Genomic DNA, 24,227 nt, shown 5'->3' on the forward strand with positions numbered 1-24,227 from the left:
CTGTTTGCTGATCCATTAGGCTTGTAATCAGCTGGCGAAATCATCTGCCATAGTAGCTGCCCGCCGTGGGAATTGTAATTCACATGTCAAGAGACCGGCCTTACGTATTCTCTAACTAAAATAAATTTACCGAGAACACTGTTTACAGTTACAGTTACACGTTACACGCAGCGCTGTATGAAGTTTTTTGTTCTAAGCTTGTCCGTCACGCACGATTATTAAATATTATCATCGTGTACACCCTGAAACACACCTCCTCAAACGACCGACTAGCTCATCTGAATCTCCGAGCTGAGGCGGTCCTGCATCGTCGTCGATCGGTGATTCTAAGTTGCACCGCGCTTGACCACACAGCATCCCTATATCTACTCAGACCGGCCGGTTGATCACTGCGAGCAATGCAGCTCGTCGTCGGCGCCGATGACGATGGAAGCACGCGCCATCGTCGGATATCCGAATGCACCGCGGTCGACTCCGGTGCGGAGGTGCATTTCAGGTGGACGCATGATCGCAATGATGCATCGCGCGAGAGAGAACGCGGTTGCGAATAGCCGGTGCTACCGGCCGTTTTCAGTTAGAACGAGAACCTGCAGGTAATTCTGAGCCACCCGTCCGTGTGGCTTGCTTGATATTTAACTGCATGCTGGCGGCCGAGGCTTTTCAGATATTGGTTGATCTTTGGAGAGCTCGGGTAGAACTGGAAGTTTTCGTTTGGAGTTCGTGGTCTAGAACCTCAAGTGCACAGTCAGTGGCGGTGATTAATTGAGTGGAAACCGGATTTGCGAGATAGTGTCGTTTGATTAAATTGAGGTAGTTCTACACGAACGCGAACAAAATGGAAAATTCGGTTAACAAGTTGGTTTTGGTTGTGGTTCTGCAAGTGTTGTTGGCTTTGCAGCTATGTTCGACGGAAAAGTTTGATGTTAAACGTAGGTTGCTCTTGTAGCACCATATGAGTTAACAGTGAAAGTGAATGATTTTGGTATCCTTTTATTGTAGCTGCCTTCATTAAAACATGCAGATTTTCGGACGCAGATTTTGTAGCCTGCTCCACTGAGTCAGTACAAGGATTATTCGATAAACTTGTGACAGGTGAGTACAATACACGTGATATGTTTTTCGTTTAGCTTGTTGAAATATGCTGGAGAATTTGTTGAGTATGTTTCGTTTAGAGAAGGAGAAAATGAAGATAGAATCTGCTCTGTGGAACCATTAAGGAAATGGGTTCCTATTTTGGACACATTGGAGATATTTCTGGAGGAGTATCTCTATAGAGAAACTGCTGTAGATATTCAAGTAGCAGTCCGCTAGAAATCTTGAGGTATTCCCATGAGGAATCCTGGGAGGAAATTTGAAAAAAAAAAATACGTTTAAAGGAAAAAGGAATTTTAGAAGGAATCAATGCAAGTGTCCTAGAAGAAATACTTGTAGGGTTGCATGGGACGTGCTCCTAAAGGCCAAATCAATGGGCAGAAATCCTAGAGAAACTTTAAGCGAAATATTTTGATAAATTTCAGGTGGAATCCCTAGAGGAACCCCGGGAAGAATCCCAAAAGGATTCTCAAGATGCATTCTAGAAACTTCTGTTGGAAACTTTTAAGAAGTTTTAAAAAGGAATCTCGAGAGAAACTTCTGTTGGAAACTTTTAAGAAGTTTTAAAAAGGAATCTCGAGAGAAATTTCTGGAGGCATATACATTCTTGGAAGGAATTGGTTCTCCCGAGCGCTTACTATTTTTTGTATTTTCCCAATGTTTTCACTTACTCCATCCGTTTGTAAGTTATATTGCCTCATAGGGAATTCAAACTCATTTTTATATAGATATAGAGCATTTCCAGCCCAAAATACGGAAATATATGCCATTATTAAGCTCGATTATTTTTTATTGAGATTTTGTTCATGCAGTGAATTTCGTTAATCATTTACTTTTGCATCAACACATATTCATTTTTCCTCACCTAACTATAAAAAATGGAGAATTAAAAAAAAACAAATTCCCGTCTTCAATCAATTATAGCTCGGAAACGGTTTGATTGAAATTATGTATGCGAAGATGCTTAAGGATATTGCAACGACTTCTACAAAAATAAACTAAGAGTAGTATCCATCGCGGATCTCTGAATAACATTTCAGACCATCTCGAATAATACCATTCCTTTTATGGTTGTGGCAAGATTTCTTCTAAGAAAATCTAGGAAATTCTAAAGAATAAGCTTCAAAAACACCACCTGCATTTCCTTTTCCTTTTAGGATTTCTTAGAATAATTGTAGCAAAAATTCATATTAGTATCCCTTGAAAATGCATCCCTGTTTATGAGTCTCTTTATTTTTTTTTTTATTTCAAGGATTTCTCCAGAGATTTGTTAAGCGATTTTTCTTGGCACTTCCTCAGTAGTTTTTTCAAGAAATTTCTCAAAGGATTTATTTTTCAAATTTTGCAGTGTTATTGTTTAATTTCTCCAGGACTTTATAATTGTTTCTGCGGTTTATGAATTTTTGTATACAAAAACCTCCAGAAATTGAATAAACGATGTTTCAGAGAGATTTTTTTCAGAAATTCCTCCAGAAGTTTCTCGAGGGTTTTTTCCTTGGAATTACTTGCGGATCTCCTTTATTAGTCCCTCAGGGATCTCTTGAGTTATCCTAGGGGATATTTATGGTGCCATCAAGCAAAATCAATTAAAAAAAATTGTAGGAATATGTGCAGAAATCACTGAAGAAACTTCTCGAAGTATTCTTAGAGAAACCATGGTAAGAATTTCCAAAGCAATCCCTATAGAGTTTGAAAAGAAATCCCTTGCTGAAATTCCTGAAGCATAGCATAGCATAGCCGACGGTAGACATCCTGGGGTGTCTGTCGATAGAGACGTTTAATGTACCAGAAAAGCTGCCTGGGACTTGACAAACCTTTCATTCAACGAACTCTCTTTTCGACACCTGGCCAGAATATGTCCAAGAACTTGGGCCACTTCGTAGATATGGCATGATACACTAGTTACGTAACGCAAAAATTGACCATTTCAGACCTTATCTGAACCAGTTGTGTACCGGAACCGTTCCGGATGTCCCACCGGAAGTGGCCAAATATAAAAGTGATTCAAAACTATGCATGTGACACACCAAATTGTGGCAATTTCGATAACCTGATGAACAGTTAGCAAGAAAACAGTCTCAGACCTTATCTGAATCGATAGTATTCCGGAACCGGTTCCAGATGTCCCGCCGGTAGCGGTCAAATATAAAAGTGATCCAAAACTATGCATGTGACAAATCAAATTGCGGCATTTTCGATAACCTGATGAACAGTTAGCAATAAAACAATCTCAGACCATATCGGAACCAGTTGTGTTCCGGAACCGGTTCCAGAAGTCCCGCCAGAAGTGGCCAAATATGAAAGGGATCCAAAACTATGCATGTGACACATCAAATTTTAGCATCAACAGTTAGCAAGAAAACAGTCTCAGACTAGGTTTCAGACCATATCTGAACCGATAGCGTTCCAGAACCGGTTCTGGGTGTCCCACCGGAAGTGGCCAAATATTAAAGTGAACCAAATCCATGCATGCGGCATATCAAAGCGCGGCTTTTTTGACAATGGAAGGTTGGAATAAAAAAAGACTCAGACCATGTCTGAACCGGTAGTGTTTTGGAACCGGTTTCGGATATCCCGCTGTAAGCGGTCAAATATAAAATTGATCTAAACCCATGCATGCGACATATCAAACTGCGGAAATTTCGAACAGTTAGCAAGAAAACAGTCTCAGACCATATCTGAAACGGTAGAGTTCCGGAACCGGTTCCAGATGTCCCACCGGAAGTGGTTAAATATAAAAGTGACTAGTTTATTTGTGGACGCAGTAGCGCCCGTGGCAAGTGTTTTTTTTTTTAACAAACGGTTCATGTGTCATTCTTCTCGTTTGAATTGAGTTTTTTATTCGGTGAATTCAATGCAACTTATATTTACATCTGAAAAAACTTCAGTGAAATCACCGGACAGACAAACTGGACTATTTGTGTTATTTTTAGCAACTGCTGCATTCGGTTGTTTAAGAGTAACAGATTCTTTTCCGCATAAAAAAAATCTTTAGCTTCTGTTGTCTGTGGTTTTTATTCATCAAATGCTGTGTCTGGTTGTCTATGGTTGTCACTGGTTCTGTTCTCTGCATCTGATAGTAAAAAAGAATTAAAGTGTCAAATACAAAAAAAAACAAAATTTTCAACGTCTGTTGTCTGTGATTTTTTTTATCAAATGCTGTGTCTGCTTGTCTATGGTTGTCACTGGTTTTGTTTTCGTCATTTGATAGTAAAAAAATTGAAGTGTCAACAGCTTTAAGAAAAAAATAAAATTTTCAACGTCTGTTGTCTGTGGTTTTTTTTTTTCATCAAATGCTGTGTCTGGTTGTCTATGGTTGTCACTGGTTTTGTTTTCGTCATCTGATAGTAAAAAAAATTGAAGTGTCAACCAATTTAAGAAAAAAAAAAATCAAAATTTTCAACGTCTGTTGTCTGTGTTTTTTTTATCAAATGCTCTGTCTGGTTGTCTATGGTTGTCACTGGTTTTGTTCTCTGCATCTGATAGTAAAAAAAAAATAGTGTCAAATAATTAAAAAAAAAACTCAAAGCTTCCAACGTCTGTTGTCTGTGATTTTTTTTATCAAATGCTGTGTCGGGTTGTCTAAGGTTGTCACTGGTTTTGTTTTCGTCATCTGATAGTAAAAAAAATTAAAGTGTCAAATATTTAAAAAAAAATTTCAACGTCTATTGTCTGTGATTTTTTTTCATCAAATGCTGTGTCTGGTTGTCTATGGTTGTCACTGGTTTAGTTCTCTGCATCTGATAGTAAAAAAGAATTAAAGTGTCAAATATTAAAAAAAAAATTTCAACGTCTATTGTCTGTGATTTTTTTTTCATCAAATGCTGTGTCTGGTTGTCTATGGTTGTCACTGGTTTTGTTCTCTGTATCTGATGGTAAAAAACAATTAAAGTGTCAAATATGTATTTGAAAAATTCAAAATTTTCAACGTCTGTTGTCTGTGATTGTCACTGTGGTTTCTTCATCAAATGCTGTGTCTGGTTGTCTAAGGTTGTCACTGGTTTTGTTTACGTCATCTGATAGTAAAAAAAAAAAATAAAGTGTCAAATAATTTAAAAAAAAATCAAAACTTTCAACGTCTGTTGTCTGTGATTTTTTTTCATCAAACGCTGTGTTTGGTTGTCTATGGTTGTCTCTGGTTTTGTTCTTTGCATCTGATAGTAAAAAAAAATTGAAGTGTCAAATATTTTAGTTTTAATGAGAATTTCCCCGCGTGCTGCGTCTGGTTGGCTAGTCACCGGACAGACAAACGAGGCTATTATATATATGATGATATAAAACCATATCTGCACTGGTTCCGGGTGTCCCGTTGAAAGTGGCCGTATATAAAATTGAACAAAACTTTTGCATGTGGCACATCAAATCACGGCTTTTCCGATGAATTGCTGACCGGTTATCAAGGAAGTATGCTAAGATCACATTAGGGACCATCAGTAGCTCCGAAACTAGTTCTGGGTTTCCCTTCGAAAGCGCCCAAATATAAAAATGAATCAAACCCATGCATGCGACACATCAAAGCGCGGCTTTTTTGATAATCTAATAAACGTTAGCAAGCAAATAAGCTCAGACTGTTTAAGAAACTACCGGTAGTGTTCCGCAACCGGTTCTGGGCATGCGACACATGAAATCGCGGCTTTTTCAAATAAATTCCGAACGGTTAGCAAAAAATAGCCTCAGATCACAAGAATTTTCGGCTTTTTAGGTAACCCGAAGAACAGTTGACAAGATCATAGTCTCTGACCATATTTAAGACAACTGGAATCGGTTCCAGGTGTCCCGCCAGAAGTGGTCAAACGTAAAATTTAACGAAACCAATTCACATCAAATAGCGGAATTACAAAAATGAACAAAATAAATGTCAAAGCGATAAATCAAATCGTGGCTTTTTGATAGCCTGTAAACGTTGGGTCATGGGTGAGATCATAAGTGAAGAAATGGTCAAAGTCTTCATATATGCAAGAGAACAAAATCGTGACCAAAGCGATCTCTTCAAATCACACAATTTCAGATTCCTGCGGTGTAAATGTATCAAAGTTTTATGAACAAATTAAAATCAAAGTTTTATGGACAAATTATATTTTAATCGCATCAACACCGAATAAAGCTTTTTCAATCTTCAATCTCGTTTTGTTTCTTAAATTACTGCTCACAATTTGGGTGCGACTGGTTGAGCCCTCGCTCTTCTCCTTGCGAATGAAATTTGATTGGAAAATTCACTTCTTTTGCATTTTCTCGTAAGGAGGTCAAATTTTACATGAATCGTGTTACCAATGATAATATTTATAATATAGAATAAGTGTGCTGAAATAAACATTGGTGAAGATCACAAAGTGATCTGTGATTGTGAATAAAGTTAACCTTCTTCATGCATTAGCTGACGCTCACCCCGCTGCCATAGTGCATGGAATGGGGTCATAATGACCACGACTAGGGTTAAGATAGTCAAGCAGTCAACTGAGAGGTCTAATATTTTTCAGCTCTGTTTTGCTGTTGAACATAACATCGAAATATGTACCATCAATAAGTTTCCCATATCGATGATGGCTTTGTTAAAATTGTTGCTTTTCTATATAAAGTGTTCACAGGATAGAAACATTTTGGCTAACGTCGCCGGAAAGTTCATGAGTACATATTCAACGAGAAAGGCACTATCGCCACTAGGTGGATTAATTTGGGTTTTTTTGTGTGGATCGTAACGCTAAGCTCGACTCCCAAACACCTCACCCCCCCCCCCCCCCCCACCCCAACCCTAAACAGAAAGAGTAAACATAAGCGTTAAGCAAGTCGCACAAAGTTCATAGGTAGTACAGCCCCAAACCCTAGCGCTGTTATAAGAATTGCCTTCTTCCAGTCGGATACCAAAGCACACAGATAGAAGACCAATTCCTTACTCCTAGACAAGACTGACGCAATTATACAACAGTTGAGTGCAGTTCTGACCTCGCCCATGCAACTGCTGAGAAATAGAAAAGGATGGTTAGTTGGACACCTAAGAAAGATGTAGAAAGTGGTAAGAGAATATGCTACCGGATCTCTTGCTGAAATTCCTAAAACAATCCCTAAAGATCTGAAGTCTCCCTGGTGATAAAAAATATTTTCTCAGAAAAATGTCTGAAATAATCCCAGCAGGAATTTCGAAGAGAAACTCTGAAAACCCTTGAACGAATCCCAAAATGAATTTCTTAAAACTTCATGAAGAAATAGATGGAGAAACTTCTCAGGAAGCTCTTGAGGGAATTCGTAGAAAAAAAATGAAGGAGTTTATAGGAAAATCCCTGAGAAATCCTTTAACTAAATTCTTTTAGGATTTTTTAAAGTATTTTTTGAGAAATCTGTGAACGAATCCAGAATACCTGAAGAAATGTATCAGATAAGCGTCTACAAAAATCCCTGAAAAAAACCCTGAGATATGTCTTAAGGAATTTCTGTAGAAACTCCTAGATATTATTTTTGAATACATTTCTTATAGATTCCTTGGAAAAGCTATTGGAGTAATCCTAGAGAAAATGCCGGAGACATTTCTAGGACAATACAAGGGGAAATATCTGAACGAAATCCTTCTTGAATCTCTGGAGGTGCTTCTGCCTCAAAAACTGAAAATCAAGAATCTATGGAAGAATTCCTGCAAAAGCTTCTGTACAGATTCATGTGGAAATTTTTAGTGGACTCTAAATTCCTGAGAAATCTTTGGTGGACTTCCTGAAAAAGTCTCTAGACGAATTTTTGAACAAACCACTGGAAGAAATTATTTAAAAAAAATCGAAAGAGTTAGCATAAATATCGCTGAACGAAACCCTGGTTTCCGTTGAATTTTTAAATGAATCCTTAGAAGAATTTCTAAAGTAATTCCTGGTGGAATTTCTGAAGAAATCCATAGAAATCTACATAAAAGAATTCTTGTGGAAATTTAGAATGAAATTGAGAATTTCAAAAATGAATCGCCGAAGGAGTAGCTGTAAGAAACCTTGGTAGATTTTAACGCTGAATTACTGGAGTAATTTCTGGAGAAATCCATAAATGTTTCCTTGAACTTGACAAATTTGTGGAGGAATCTCATGAAGTATTTTTGAAGGAATCTCCTGGAAAATTTGGAAAAGAATCCCTGAAAGAATTTCTGAAGGAATTGTAATTGTTATGTTAGATATCCTGAAGGAGTCTGTGGAAGATTTGCTGCAGAAATCCTTAAAGAAATTTTGACTTTCTTAAGGAATTGGTGAAGGCATTTCTGCAGCAATCCGTCGATGCTTTCTTGAAAAAAAAAACTCTCGTTCGGATTCCTGAAAAAAAAATGGAGAATATTTAAAAAAAAACGGACGGAAGCTTTTCTAGGGAAATTTTGCGAGAAATTTCTAGAGGATCCCTTAACGAAAATTCCGAAGGGAAATTCTAGAGGAAATTCTGAAGAGATTCATGAAAGATGATTTAAAGAGCTTTCAAAAGAAATCCCTGAAAGACTTCAACAGGAATTCCTGCAGGATTTTTTAAAGAAATCTGTGGAGCAACATCGGAAGGAATCCAGGAAAGGTCTTTTAAATCTTAAAAAAAATCTAACTTAATTTCTGGGGTTATTTTTGGGGCAAACTTTGAATAAAATTCTAAATGAAACTAATTTGTTTCTAAAGGAATCAATGGAAGAATTCATTATGGATTTAAAAAAAATGTCCGAAAGCATTCATGGGATTTTTTCTTTATATTCCCTGGAAGATGTTCTTAATGAATTGGCCCGTCACAAATTACGTCACGCTTGTAGGGGGTTGGGGGTTTTGCAGAACGTAACAACAAAATTATTTTGAGGTCCCATATAAAAAGTGTGGCATAGAAGGGAGGGAGCGGTTTAAGAAAGGTCGATTTTTGCGTGACATAATTTGTGTATCACCCCAATCACTGGAGGAATTTCTGAAGTAATACCCGAAAGATAACCATGAAAACTTTAAGATTTTTTTTTTTGTTGGGATTTGAACCACTGCGACCATTACTTTGATCTATTGTGGTATATCCCTGTTTAGTTTCGCATTTGTTCAGGATGACGAGTCACCATTAAGGGTTGACGTCGTTTGCTGATTATGCGAAGTATGCCAATCTGGGATGATTCTTAGGATAAAATCAACCATCAAATTGGGATTTTTCAACCAAACTTCAGAAGGATTTAGAATACCCTTGGTGAAATATTGTCTTCTACGCCCAAATAGTGCAGGACTGTCACATAACAGATGGTGAGAGGTCTCAATTGCATAGTTACAGAATCGCCTGACATCAGTTTGACATCGATTAATATTTTTCAAATGATATCGTGTCGGGCAGTGCCCCGTGACAAGCCCAATAGCTATGCTCAGAGATTTTTCATTTAGGTTTAATGGTTTTTCTGTAGTTTTATCATTCGGAGTTATGAACAGTTTGGATTGTCTTGATGTTTTCGTAGCAATCCAGTTTGATTGTATCATTTGATCCTCCCATCGCTTTACTTCCATTTGTATTTCACATTTAGATACACCACAGAATGGTTCTGGGCCAATGAATTGAACTTCAGAGCCTTCTCCGGCAAGTGTATCAGCTTTCTCATTACCTTCTATTCCACAGTGACCTGGTACCCAGTACAGATTAACCTGGTTTTTAGCGGCCAACTGTTTCAGTAGTTCAATGCATTCCCACACCAGTTAAGACTGACATGTGAAAGATTTTAGTGCATTCAAAGCCGCCTGACTATCTGAAAATATGCGAATCCGTGTATGCCTGTACTTCCATACATGTACAGGCATACAGACACACGCTCCAGAATTGCATATATTTCTGCAAGAAAAACGGTTGTCCATTTTCCCATTGATATTGAAATATTCAGCCCTGGCCCGGTAATTCCAGCTCCAGTGCCATGATTCATTTTTGAGCCATCTGTGTAGAAAATAACCGATCCTGGTAAGATATTCGGCCCTCCCGATTCCCATACTTGACGATCAGTGTTGACCACTGTGTATGGTATATCAAAGTTCAGTCTCTTATCCATCCAGTCTTCGTTCATTACTACTAATTGATTAACGAGAAAATCTTTCAGTATACTGAGATGCCCGACAAGATTACCTTCCAGTAATATAGTACTTCTTCTTAGCCTTAGGGCATTCTTTTCAGCTTCCTTTTGCACATATTGATGCAGTGGAAGATCATAAAGAGCGACATCTAAGGCCTTTGACGGTGTACTATGTATTGCTCCTGTTATAGCTATACAAGCCCAACGTTGTAACTTTTCGAATCTTCTTTGTGTTGTATATTGTTTTGTCTTGGGCCACCAAACCAGCGATGCATAGACTATCCTGGGTCTCACGATAACCGTATAGATCCAATGAATCATTTTTGGTTTGAGTTCCCATTTTCTTCCAAACGTAGTTTCACTTACCCAAAAAGCACTCGTGGCTTTGTTAATAACATATTCTAAGTGTAAGTTCCAGTTAAGTTTATCATCTAGAATTACTCCCAGATATTTAGCATTTGACGAGTATTTTGAGATATATCCGTTAATTTTCGAAGTTTTTAAAGTAGGTTTTCTTCTGCGGGTAAATGGTACTAAAATTGCTTTTGAAAGGTTGATGTTCAATCCTTCGTTTTGACACCAACGCCAGGTGCAGTTTAGTGCAGATTGCATTCTGTTTCAGAAATTTTAAAATTTGATTGATTTTAGTCTAAAGTTTGTAAGCGAAATTGCAATGGAATTTATTGATGTTCCACCTTGTTCGGTTGTTCTATTTTTGGTAAAAGTTCAGATTACCGAAGTTCAGCATAGTTTTACCGAAGTTTGATTATTTTTACCGAACGTTCGGCAAACATTGCCCATAATTCGGTAGAGTTTACCGAACGTTCGGTAATTTTTTGTTGAACTTCGGTAGAACAGCTGAATACGGTACTTTGCTAGTGTGTATACTTCAACAGTGAGACATTTTGTCGTCTGAAGCATTCGAACTCATTAGAGATAATACGATTGTGATACGGTTATTTCTGAATGCTATTCATGCTGTTCTTTCTTCCCCAGTGCTAAGCTTTTATTCAGAAGTCATCATTGCAAGCGAATGCTCTATGCAAGGTGCTGTAGGTGCAATTAGTTAATTTCAAGTAAACGTATTATCATAAGTGGTCACTGTAGACTCTCATCACATTTTCTCATTGCGCAATATGTGCAAACATACACTTACTCTCCAATTGACGAGTGCACTGCAAAATGAACCTATTAGTAGTGTTGCTAGCCAATGACTTTGAAAATTCAGATTCGTTGTCAGCACCCGTCGAACAAAAATAAGCGAATGCATCCCACTATTTAGCCAAAATTAATTATCTATTATTTAAAGCAACAACTTGCAAAAAAGGTAAAACTATCCAATCGCCGTAGTTGCCGTCGCCGCGCCGTCACTGCCACTGCCATCGCTGATCGCCACGGGCACATGCGGATGCATGCCGCGTTTAACATTGATCGTGAAAATCGCACCCACTGCAACCCCATGTTGTAGAAGGTGGTAGTAAACGGTGCCACCGGTCGTTGCGACGCGATGGGTATACGACGACGCACATCGGCACCAGCCATCTTATGGACGGTTGTGCAACTGCGGCTCGGAACCGGCTTCGATTTGTTGTGGTTGGGTGCAGTCCGATGGTCTATGTACTACGACGGATCTGTCCTCAATTCTGATAATTTATATTTGATCATCGCTCTGGTGCTGTACAAGTTCTAAGTCAGCTCACATGGCTGAGCTTTGCGAAGTTCAGATGGCTTTGATACACATGGAACGAAGAGATCTTAAACTTGAGTTTAGGAGATATTGGGGTTTCGTTTATTTTTCTTCTGAACCACAGGGAGATGATCTGCTCAGCACTCAGCAGACACCAAAACAGGGAGATCTAGATAGTTCGTGGTTAAGGACCGTCTTCAACAACAAAAGTAAAATGCCAGGACTACTCATTCATCGACCCTCCAAATAACATTCCAGTGGTCGCCAAACCCTTCGTCTCTCCGGAACCACCAAGAATGTATTGATTCTGAGAGGGGCTAGTGCACATCAAAACTTCAAGGTTAGCTGCGTGGCCTGAGGCAACGAACATCGAGATTCGCTTTGGGGAGTTCACCAAGGCAGCATGCTGGCGCTTAATCAGTTTCCCGAGTGGTCCTCGCCACTCCCTTTGTCCTCGGAAGGCAGGCAGAGTCGACACCATGCCTGCTTCCAACTACACAACAAGTATCCAGAACTGATACCGCGTGCATAGCGATTTGACCTTCCCGTAAGTAAGGCCCTATCAGCCAGCACACAGATGGACGTGTCGACATGTGGTCTCCACCTGCCCCAAGCTTGCCGGGGACCATCTTCCAACCGCTGGCTCAGATCCAACCCAGTAGACCGACCCTACAACAGCAACGCTACCACGATATTCTCCCCGCGGCGACGTAATCGTTGTAAGGGTCGATTTCGACCTCAGGGCACCGGTATGATCTGCATAGCCGATTCCGCACCCTTGGAACTCATCTTGCATAACGTGTGAACTAGTAATTTTTGAAGTGCACGTGTCACCTACTCTGTAGCTCCAAGACGATGAGGTGATAGCCGTTGAAATGGCAAAACCACATTTGAACCAAACTCATCCCTACACATCCTCTGGGCAAGATTCTCCGGAGATGTGTCCTCCCCACATGTGGCAAGCATGCAGTCACTCATTGTGAAAACGCGGGGATACGAAAAAAACGTGTTCCGCCGGCACTGCATAGGCTGGCAATACGATTCAAACCTCTTGTAAGGTCCTTCAGCCTCTTGCCATGCAACTTCGATCCCTACCTCCTCGTGGCACCGGCCGGGGTACGAGCAACCTTAGGGGAGAGTGGGTAACCAACCACGATGGGAACTTTGGTCGTTTGCTGCTGACGGACGGACGTGAGGTGATCGAAAGGTGGAAGCAGCACTACGACGAACACCTGAATGGTGCGGAGAGCGCAGACATGGGGGACCATGGCAGCGGGAGAAATGACTACGTCAGCGCAGCAGGGCTGTTCGGGTCCATATGAAGTTGATCATCAATATTAACTTCTTTTCTCGATCAGCCTAGATTGGCTAAGAATAACACTACGGACTGCCTCTTCCGGTGGAAAGAGTCCATCAAACAAGTGACCCCTAATTCATGGTGTCATGTGGCTATATGCTTACCGTGCCTAGGAATGAATGTTTAGGGGGGTTTAATGAAATCCTAACCGCTTAACGGAGCCTGTGGAGTACTAGGGCGCCCTCCACAGTATTCTGCTCTTAGTGCGCTAACCGGAGCAATGGTGCGCAGTTGACCTTGTGTTTCTCCGAGATAATCTGCTATACTTCTTAAGCCTCAACTGCGAGGCTCAATAAGGGTGGGATTATTAGTATGTTGTTTATTATCTTTAATTATAACCTATATGGCTCTTCGTATTATGCGTTCTTCACAGTGTCCTCTGTGTATCTTCGTCTCTGGCGTTTTTCAATCGATACCGGATTGGTTTTTATCGCTGCTCTTTTTTCTTGTGTTGTGGTTGTAAGAGTTTGATCGTGCCTAGTTTGGGTAGTGGCTATGGTTATGACAGCTCAGATCAATCTTCAGCGTAAAAGAACAGCTTTGCTGCCGTAATTCTGCAAAGTGACGTAAGCGACATTGATAGTTTTGGCCCATTTTTTGGTTATTATGCATATAACGCTTGGTCATTTGTTCCATAGATGATAGATTACGACTAGATCTTTCATTCTAATACAGCAGGCATACCACAGTTTTATTTTTACACCAGATATTGTATATAATATACCAAAAAATGTCAAAATTTTGAATAACGCTTACGTTACTTTTCAGAATTACGGCAGTTTGGTCCAAGAACCTTACTTTCGTAGAAGGGATTTCTATGTAGATGTAAAGCCTGTATCTGCAATAATCGGAACACAGAAGTACGGCTGTAGCTCTGTAATGAATCAGTAAAATTGGCCAAATAATTGGCTGAGAGCTCTTTGGTGTATGTTTATTATTTGTGCCAAATTTCATGAAAATCGATGCAATACTTTTAACTGTGGATGAAAAACAAACAGACGTAGTTTTAAGCATTTTGTACAATCTTCACCAATTTTCATTCGCATGACAGATGGTTCTTTTACGCTGCAGTTCAAAGTTCTGTGGTGATAATTATGAAATTTCGTCAGCAGTTAGACACACTTTCTTGCAAAATTTCATCAACTTTGATCAATTGGTTTGGAAGCTACTGGTGCTGATAGGGGTGAGTTATTATTATTATTGGCTCTTTATTATGGGGATTTTCAGCCCGAGGCTGGTTCATCCCCGATAGGGGTGAGTGTTAGTAAATTTTTTTCGTGTTTTTCATGTGCGATGTTTGCCTATTCATAACTTTTGAATTTCTCTGCCAATTTTCATGAAATTTTCACAGAAGGTAGTTGATTATGTATATATTATGCCTGCAAAATTTGATGATTATTGGTAAAGAACTTTCAATAGTACAATCGAAACAATAAAGGGTGCTGATTTATTGCCTTCTGCGGAGCTAAAATCACGTTCAGTCCCAATACATGTTTCGACTAAAAAACTGTTGATAGTGCATCGTTTATTTTTTTTTTTAATTTTGCCTATGCAACAAAAGTAGATTGATAGATTTGTATTCAAAATTTCTGCCATTTTCTTTGCTGAATTCCAAAGTTACAGCGCTTCAAGCAAAACTAGGGGCTGTACAAAATTCAATGACGCACATTCTTCTGTTTCATTGCTACAACAAAAAGTACTGCACCGATTCACATGAAATTTTGTAGGTGACATTAACACATCTTAAGAAGTTATTAAGCCAAATTTGAGCAATTTTAATGTATCTATTGCAGAGTTGCAGCTGTATTTCTGTGTCCTGATTATTGTGGATACAGGCTTTAATGCTTTAATTAACACCTATATGGTTCCGCATTTTGCGTTTGATCCGATGTTTGCTACTTTCAGTAAAATTGAAATGGCAATCTCGCGTGTCATGCCTCGAGCCCCAAAATGTTTTGATAAAACTGCTTGTTTGTAGCCTTGCTATTCCCAAATCTTGGTGGGATTATACTGTCAAGTTTATTCCGTAAGTGGATGATGCATCGTATGAAGTTCAGACCTATCAATTTGACCTCTTTCTTCTGAAATTATTAGAACGTTTTGTCGAGCATCACACCCGTGATGTTTTTCTGGCAAACATGCCTCTCCATGGGAACCAACATGCTTACCAAAATGAAAAGTCCACTGTGATTAGTTTACGTAATGTTGTTTACGATATCGGAAAAGCATTCATTCAAAAACATTTTTGTTTGGGTGTTTTCTTGGATTCCAGGATACTTTCGATTCCATATTGGAAGCCGCATTGATTGTCCTATTTATCTTTAAGTCATTTCCAATTGGATTTACCAAATGCTCAAAAACCAACATCTCTTCTCGGCATTACGTCAAGCAGCGATTAGGAAATTGAGTGTGGATGGCCCCATGCGGGAGTCTTGCCATCACTTTTGATGAATCTTATAGCAGAAACGCAATTGAGATAACTCAATGTGGTTTTCCTACTTATGATTTTGTCCGTCACAAGCCTCAACAGGCTTCTTCATTTCTATATCTTAGCTGAAAATCCGACTGTGGAACTTTGAATCATTTGATATGTAACTACCCAGTTTTTACGCAACTGCGTTTCCGAGTACTCGTTAAACACTTGATTAAGAGAAACTGAAAAGAAAATCGCATTAAGTACTGTTCCTTTGAATTCCACTAAGAATTTGCATCCTTTGACAGATACGTATTTCGACTTCAACTGTAAGGTCGTCTTCAGTGTCTTGTACTTGACTCGACTGTACAAGATACTCGAAGTACAAGATACTGAAGACGACCTTACAGTTGAGGTCGAAATACGTATCTGTCAAAGGATGCAAATTCTTAGTGGAATTCAAAGGAACAGTACTTAACGCGATTCACTACTTATACATTGCCAAGCCATAATCTACCAAAATGAATTACAAGCTCAAAGCACCCCTTTGCACCCTACAACCAGTGTCAACAAGCAGCATAATCTACCCCGACACAATCCAAACGACACTTGCATAATATGCGAACATCTCGGCTTACACGGTCCGGGCCGGAACAAAATGCTTGTCACAAGATCGGCGTTGCCAAATGAGTTATGCCGCCCGCCTTCAGCTATGTGTAGCTAGCCAACTGCGGCTTTCCGCGTCGGATTTCCGCAAATCTTCACCCACCCCATTCCACACACGACAGTTGGTTCAGTAGGCAGCTACCAAGTCAAACACCCCAACTAGCTCGTTTGTTTGCTTTTGCCTCGGCAAATGACATCCAACTATGTAACTGCTACGACAACATAACCTCAATAAACGTTCAATGGTGGTACGTACCTCCACGCTGGCTGCCGTAAGATGCAGTCAGCAGATCTGGTTGGCCGTTAGAAGCTGCTGTAATTGGACGTATCATGCGATCACCAGTAGTGTTCTCACCACATGGGTTGATAGAACCTTAGAACCAGTTCCACGTGTTGCTTTTGCTTACCAGCTGAGGTGCTGCTGTCGTGCTGTGATGGCAAAAACATACCCCCAGTGACACTGACACTCTCGCAAACCATGTGTGAAGAATTGCAAGCCAAAATTGTGGGACGTATAGATGATCGTAAATTAAGTTACTACCGATGCAGAATGCTTTCCATAATAGTACGATAATTTTGTTTTTCTTGTGTTTCTTGTTCTTGGCGAACGACTGAATTTAAAACTTCTAAAAAAATAACTCAGGGAACTTCTGAGGAAATTTCTGTAGGATTGTTACAGAAATCCCAAAAGCAGTTTCTGGAAAAATCTCTGGATAAAATCTAAAGAAATTCCTTTTTAAATTTATGAAGAAATCCTTACAATACTATAGTTGTAGATATTTCTGAAGTACCGCGATTTCGGGTGAAATTGATCGACGAGAGGGCTATTTTTATTTGTTAAAAATAAAGCCTTAAACTTAAAACAATTTCTAAAAGTTAAAAGTTCTCAAGAGTTATTGAATTGTGAGCTTACATGTTTCACAGCCAATTAGCCACATATTTCTGTATAAAATTCAATATTTTCTGAAACTGCCTGTCGAACTTCAGAGACACTTTCAAACTCTTGTTACCATACCTGTAATGAATATTCGAATGAATGTTTCTAGCTGCCAAGTATTCGCTAAAAACCCGATTTCGTCATCATAAGTTCTTAAACTATTGAAATTTATGCATAAAATTGTACTTTTCCGGAAGTTATAACATTTTTAGTATAGAAATTGCATACTTTCAGGCGTTTTCTTAAAATTTATTAAACTTCAAACTTGAATTTAGTAAACTTTTAAAAATTTTGCATAGCTTTTCGCACTCCGGGGTAATTAATTCAGGATGATAACAGTAGTTTACGCAACAAGGTGCAGAATGACGATTTTTACAGCACGAGTCGTACATTTATCCAACGAGGCTTGCCGAGTTGGATAATTACGACGAGTGCTGTAAAAATCGAGTTCTGCACCGAGTTGCATACAACGTTTTTTGCAAGTTCATAAATTACCGCTTGAGGATAGTTTTTAACAAAACGTCTGCATCAAACTGCACACTGATGCTCATAGCCATGTTTAAGAAAATCTGATCATAACAGGTTATACAGAGTAGTTGTCACAATTTTTCAAAACTGCGTTCAGAAAGCATCAAGAAGTTGATCAAAACTGAAAACAGAGCTGTAATGTTTCATTACGCAACGCAAATCAGTGCTGTAATGAACCATTACAGCACTGTTAATTTGGTGTGGGAAAGTAGGCCTTTTCCTGTCAGATTTGCGTGAGGTAAAACAGCCTATTACGATGAGAAATTGCAAAAAATATTTTATGCACTTACAAAAACATTTCACTGGCTGATTAATTTTACCCCGAATTTAAAATTTTTGATTTTTTATTTCAAATGATATTTTTTGTAATAAAATAATAAGTAGTAGAATTTTTAACCACGTTGACTGATGAAAACCATGGTCGTACTTGTTTTAAAGCATTAAATTTAATCATATCGATAAGTTTTCAAAAATTATTCAAAATCTAAGAAAAGTGATCAATTTCACCGGAAATCATGGTAATCTGGATATTTTTGGGAAAATTTTGGAAGCAATTCCTCCTGGATATTCTAAATGCATTTATGAAGGAATCTTTAAATGAATCACTGGAGAAATTTAGGAAGGAAACTGGTCGAGTTCTTAAAGAAATCTCTAAAGGATATCTTGCAACTGCAACAATCCCTGAAGGAATATCTGAAGATAGCCAAGTAAAATTTTTGAAGACATCTATGGACATTTATGGAGAAATATTGGAAAAAATCTTGGGAAACCATTTACCTGACACTATTTTAGAAGACCTCCTGGAGAGAAAATTCTCTAAAGTATCTGTGGAGGAATATTTGAAGGAACAAATGGATGAACATTTGTAGATATTCTGGGAAAAAAATCCTCAAAAATCCAAAGGATTTAATGTATTATCTACTTGGAAATATTTGTGGTGAAATCGCTGAATAAATTCTTCAAAGCATCCAAAGTTCTTGGAGAACTTCATGATGGAATATCTCCTTGAATTTCTGAAGGAATCCCACGAAAAAATCCTAAAAAACGCTGGAGGACTTTTTAGAAAAATCCTTGGAAAACTGTCTGAAGAAATTTTTGGATGCGTCCCTGGAAGATTCTATAAACGAATCCCTAGAACATGAAACTCTAGTGAAAATTTCTGAAGGAACTCACTTATGTCTTTCTTAAGGAATCCTTGGAAAAATTTGCGAAAAAAATCTTAAAGAAACCCCAGGAGGAATTTCTTGAAAAATTCTATGGAGATGTAACCACTGCAGTGCACTGGAAGAATCTCTGAAAGAATCCTTTGAAGATTTTTAGAGACTTTTTGGAATCCCTCCAGAAACACGTGAAGAAAGGTTGAAAGATATTCTAAAGAAAATGGGCCCATATAGCCACAGCTAAAAAGGCGTAGGTATCCAGTATGGCCATGCTGGGGTGACAGGTTCAATTCCCGGTCGGACCAGGAAACTTTTCGTGAAGGCTCTTTTCTTTGGCTTCCTTGGACATACAGCATCTTCGTATCTACCACTCGATATACACATGCAAAATCGTCATTGGCTGGGGAAGGTCTCAGTTAATAACTAAGAAGTTGGTTGTAGAACTATAGCTGATGAAAAGGCTTTGTCCCAGTGGGGATGTTACGCTAAAAAGAAGAATATTATTCTAAATAAATCGTTGGAGAAGTTTTAGAGGAATTCCAGAAGCAATCATGCTAGGAGCTTTTCTTAAGGAACCTCTAAAACAATCTATGAAGAAAACTTTGGAGAAATTTTTATGGGGATTTAGATTTTCTGATTTTCCAAAAGAATCACTCGATGAATTCCTGAATGACATGCAAGATTTTCCGAGAGAATCCGAAAGATTTCTGAATGCATTCTAGGAGGAATTGTAGAATAAGTCCATGGCATGTTTTCTATAGGTATTTATTTATTTATTTTTTTTATTTATTTCCATAACAAATCAATGTAGCTTAAGGATCATTCCTTTTAAAGCGCTACAATTAGTCACGATCAAGAAAAATAACAACTTATCTTACATTTCTACATTTCTGATTAGATATTCACTAATGTTGATTTCCCCTGCTAAACCATTTATCGCATTCTTGCTGAAAGCTACTAAAAGAATTAAGGTTTTTTATTTCGTTTGGTAGAAGATTCCAGTAAATTATGCCTCTTACAAATAGCGTATTTGCATAGTGTGCTGTATTGTGCGAGGGTGTTATGAAGTTTCTGATACGAAGGCTTTGAAAAGGATTAAGGATTTGGTGCAGATATTATGGAGTTGAAAATCTAATTATCTTGAATAGGGTTAAACATGATCGCACCTTAAGAAATTCTTGGAATGGACATCCAATTAATTTGGATTGCAGATGAGATACAGTTGAAAATCTTGACAAGTTAAAAACATAACGAACACAACAGTTAAGTGCAATTCTAAACCTATCAATTGCTCTGGCGGAAGCATTCAAAAGAAATACATCACCGTAAATCAAGTGGGGTAGTAATAATGATTTGAACAGTTGCAACTTAACATTAGTAGGCAGCATATTTGAAGATAATTTCAGTAATCGCAAACCACCATAAATTTTCCACACATGTTATTAACGTGACTGTCCCATTCCAGATTATTCTGAATTATGAAGCCTAAATTGGAAACCTTATCAACATATTCTAATTTATCATCGCCCAAATAAAATATTGGTAGAGAGTCAATGTGGGTATGTCTGGATATGAACATTACTTTGGTTTTGGAGGCATTAATTGGTAACAAGTTTTTGTTCGCCCAACTCATGACATTTGCTAAATCAGCACTAATCAACCGGGACATCCATGAAATATTACCTTTATCTAAAGTTAAATATAATTGCACATCATCGGCAAACATGTGTATCTGACAATACTTCAACGCGTTTGGTAAGTCATTTATAAAGCACGAGAACAATAGGGGACCAAGGATAGAACCTTGTGGTACTCCAGACATAATAGGAGATGTCTTAGAATACACTCCGTCCGCAAAAACCGTTTGGCTTCGTTTTGTTAAATATGATTGCATAAGATTTACCGCTGAACGAGAAAATAAAAACTGTGAAGACAATTTCTTAAGGAGCTTTGTATGTGACACTCTAACGAAAGCTTTAGAAAAATCGATAAGAAAAAGAAACGCAACTTTTTTTTTGTCAATAGCCGAATGAATGTCATTGTCTACTTTAAGGAATGCAGAAGTTGTGCTATGCTGTTTACGAAAACCTGACTGGAAAGGATGCAAAAGGCCAAAACTTTCAATATGAGCTTGGATTTGGTTTTTTAGAATTCTTTCGAGTGTTTTGGATATTGCGCACAAAATGCTAATTGGGCGGAGATTATCCAAGCTTAAAGTTCTAGCTTTCTTTTTTAATGGGATTACTTTAGAAGTCTTCCATGCTTGCGGAAATTTAGAAGTAGATATAATTAAATTGAAAATATAAAGTATCATTGGGCAAATAGAGGGAAACAAGAGTTTTACAAACCGCCTAGGTATTTCATCTAAACCAACTGCATTAGATTTAATGGAATTGATTGCTATAATGATATCATCATGTAAAATTTCTGAAAATTTAAAACCATACTCGTTGCTAGGTGGCACCGGAAGTTGTTCCTCATCAGAGGTAAAGTTGGAACAAAAATAATCATTGATTTCGTCATTATTATTATCAAATTTATTAGAGCAGTCAGAAGGTTTGGTAATATTCAAATTTTTAATTCTTTTCCACAGATCTTTACTAGAATTAGACGCAGTAAAATTGTTTGATACATATCTAGTTTTAGTATTATTTATCAAACTAGTAACTTTATTACGCATTCGTTTAAATTGGTTATGGTTGAAAGCAGTTCTATCAGCAATCCAAAGACGATAAGCAATATTGCGTTCTACTATTGCACTAGCTATTTCATGATTAAACCAAGGATTCTTTTTTGGTTTGAAGGTGCGAACAGGGACGAATTCATTAAATAGCCTTATGAGCTGAATATTAAAAAAGTTCAAAGCCAAATCAGTATCGTTTATAGTGTACAGAAGGTTCCAGTTTATACTATCGAAAGCTTCAACAAGACGAGGTACGTCAATTCTACTATAGTCACGATATACACCATTAACTTCTTCTTCAACTTTGTTAACATTGATGGTGCAGAAGAGTACATCATGTTTCGAAAACGCAGATGCAGAGACTTGATTTAAGTTCAACACAAACCCGGAGTTATTTGTTAAAACAAGATCTATCAATGAGCTACCTCCATTGAAATAATGTGTGTTTAATGAATTCAAGCATTTCAAGCCATAGTATTCAAGGCAACTTTTCAACTGTTCTGTTTTACTGTCTGTTTTGTTCCAATTTGTATTGAAATCGCCTAACAGTAAAACATTTTCATATTGCAAAGATAAATCAGCAAGTTTATTGAACATGACTCCTGAACAATCAGTTCCTGGTAGATTGTAGCAAACACCAAGCAGGAATTTATTGGAATGATGCATAATTTCGACCAAAATAAACTCAGTTCGACACGTATCACCATCTCCAAGGATTATTTCTGAAGCAGAGAGCAATCTACATTTTATAAAACATATTAGGAGAACTTATGGAAGAATCCGGATAAACATCTGAAGAAATTCACGATGGATTTTTTACGCAATTGATGCAAGATTCAACCTCTGATCCTTAAAATCCCAGATGAAACTTTGAAGAAATTTGTATAGGATTTTTTTTAAAAAGATCTCTTGAAAAATTTAGCAATTTTGAATACAATCCTTAGAAGAGTTTCTAAAGAAGTTTTTTTTGAGAATTTTCTAAATAAATATATAAAAATATAGAAGAATTCTTGACGATTTTGAATCAATAAAATCTCTGGAAGCATTTCCGAAAGAATGCCAAGCGAAACTTCTTCAGGGTTCCATAGAATAATTTCTTAAAAAAGCCGTGAAAGATCTTTTAAGGAATTGCTGGAAATTTTTCAGAAGCAATTCATGAATTATTTTCCTAAAGAACCAGTCGAGGCACTTCTGAAGGAATTTTTGGAGGATTTTCTAAAGAAAGCTCTGAGGAGATTAGTAGAGGAATTTCTAAAGAAACTCAGACAGGGAAATCTGAAGTAATCCATGAAAGATTTTTTTAAATAATTTTGGCAGAATTTTCGAAAGGCATTCTGGAATAAAATTTTCAATTGAAGATTAAAAAAAAACTCTAGAATTTTTAAAGAATTAAAAAAAACTGTAACAATCCTTTAATAAATTCTAAAGGAATTCATGATAGATTTTGTAATGGAATTCTTTAAAACATTTCTAATAAATTCCTTGAAAATTTACAAAGAGGAAATCTGAAAAAAAAATGGATAATTTTCCAAGAGAATTCTTATTGAATTTCGAGAGGAATTTGAAAATCATTCCTCGAAGAAAATTTCCAAATAAATCCTTGGGAAATTATGATAAAGAATCCATGAAGGAATTTCTGGAGGAAACCTATTAGAAATTTCCAAAGGAATCCCTAAAACAATTATTGGAGGATTTTCCAAAAAAAAAACCCCACAAAATTCTGACCTTATTCTTATTCTGACAAATTTTTGAAAAAAGCCCTGGAGGAATTTATCTACTCAAGATTTAGAAGAAAAATCGTAGTGAAATTTCTAAAGCACCTCCTGAATTTGTGGAGGAATCCTTGGGGAAGTTTTCAAAGGAGTCAATGGACGAATTTCTGGTAATCTGGAGGTATTTCTGAAGGAATTCCTGGACGAGTTTCTGACTAAATCGCTGGTAGAATTTCTGATCGAATCTTTGGACAAAATCCCACTCACAGAGATTTTTTTTAAACGTTTGGAGGCGCAAAAAATAAAAAAAAATCTCATAAACGATTGTCTTATATGAAGGAAGAGAAGTTTTCAATGTTTTTAAAAATATTTTCCTATTATACAAAATAATATTTTTGTACAAAATAGAAGAGTGAATAATTCTGCAAAACAACAGAAGTTTCTTATAATCTCTAAGAAGGTGCAAAAGCATTCAAAATAAAAATCAAACACAGGTAAATTCGTTGTTTTTTATTTTTAAGCTACTTGGGGTTTCAGAAGGGTTTCAGAGAGGTTTCTGGAGTTTCCTAGTGGCTTCTAAGGGAGTTCTAAGGGATGTTGCAAAGCAGTTTCAAGGCGTACCAAGGCTTTTCAGGAGGTTTCAGAAGGTTTCCGGGTGCTTTCAAGGAAGTTTCATGGGTTTTCAGAGGGGGCTCAAGATGTTTCAGGGCTTCAAGTGGTCGGCGTTAAGTCGTCCACTCTGACTTATTTGGACAGGTAAAGATAAGCGAAGGAATTCGATAGTTCTGTACTTTTCAACACTTCTTTGATGCATGTCATTACATAAAAGAACTACAGTTTTTCAGAAAATAATGGGCACGATTTGTTATCCCAAGTGCTTGCAGGACATTTTCCCAAAATCATTGAAAAACAGATGATCTGGTCTGGCGTTAAGCCGACCAAGTGATATCAGGGATATATCCCCTAGAATACC

At 37.6% G+C, this 24,227-nt stretch overlaps 1 protein-coding gene across 4 annotated transcripts in view; it reads left to right on the forward strand.

Moving 5' to 3' along the window:
• Positions 1-650: 650 nt before the first annotated feature.
• Positions 651-24,227, forward strand: part of LOC109432987 (protein takeout) — a 71,149-nt gene continuing 47,572 nt past the window's right edge. For 3 of the 4 annotated variants that reach the window (XM_062845164.1, XM_062845165.1, XM_062845166.1), the window contains exons 1-2: positions 651-929; positions 1,000-1,092. In XM_062845164.1, the coding sequence (XP_062701148.1) occupies positions 836-929; positions 1,000-1,092 (187 nt within the window). In that variant the 5' untranslated portion in view covers positions 651-835. The remainder of the gene's footprint in view (positions 930-999; positions 1,093-24,227) is intronic. The other variant, XM_062845163.1, reaches the window with a different exon arrangement.

This window comes from Aedes albopictus, chromosome 1, assembly GCF_035046485.1.
Source record: "Aedes albopictus strain Foshan chromosome 1, AalbF5, whole genome shotgun sequence".
In the NCBI taxonomy this organism is placed as follows: domain Eukaryota; kingdom Metazoa; phylum Arthropoda; class Insecta; order Diptera; family Culicidae; genus Aedes; species Aedes albopictus.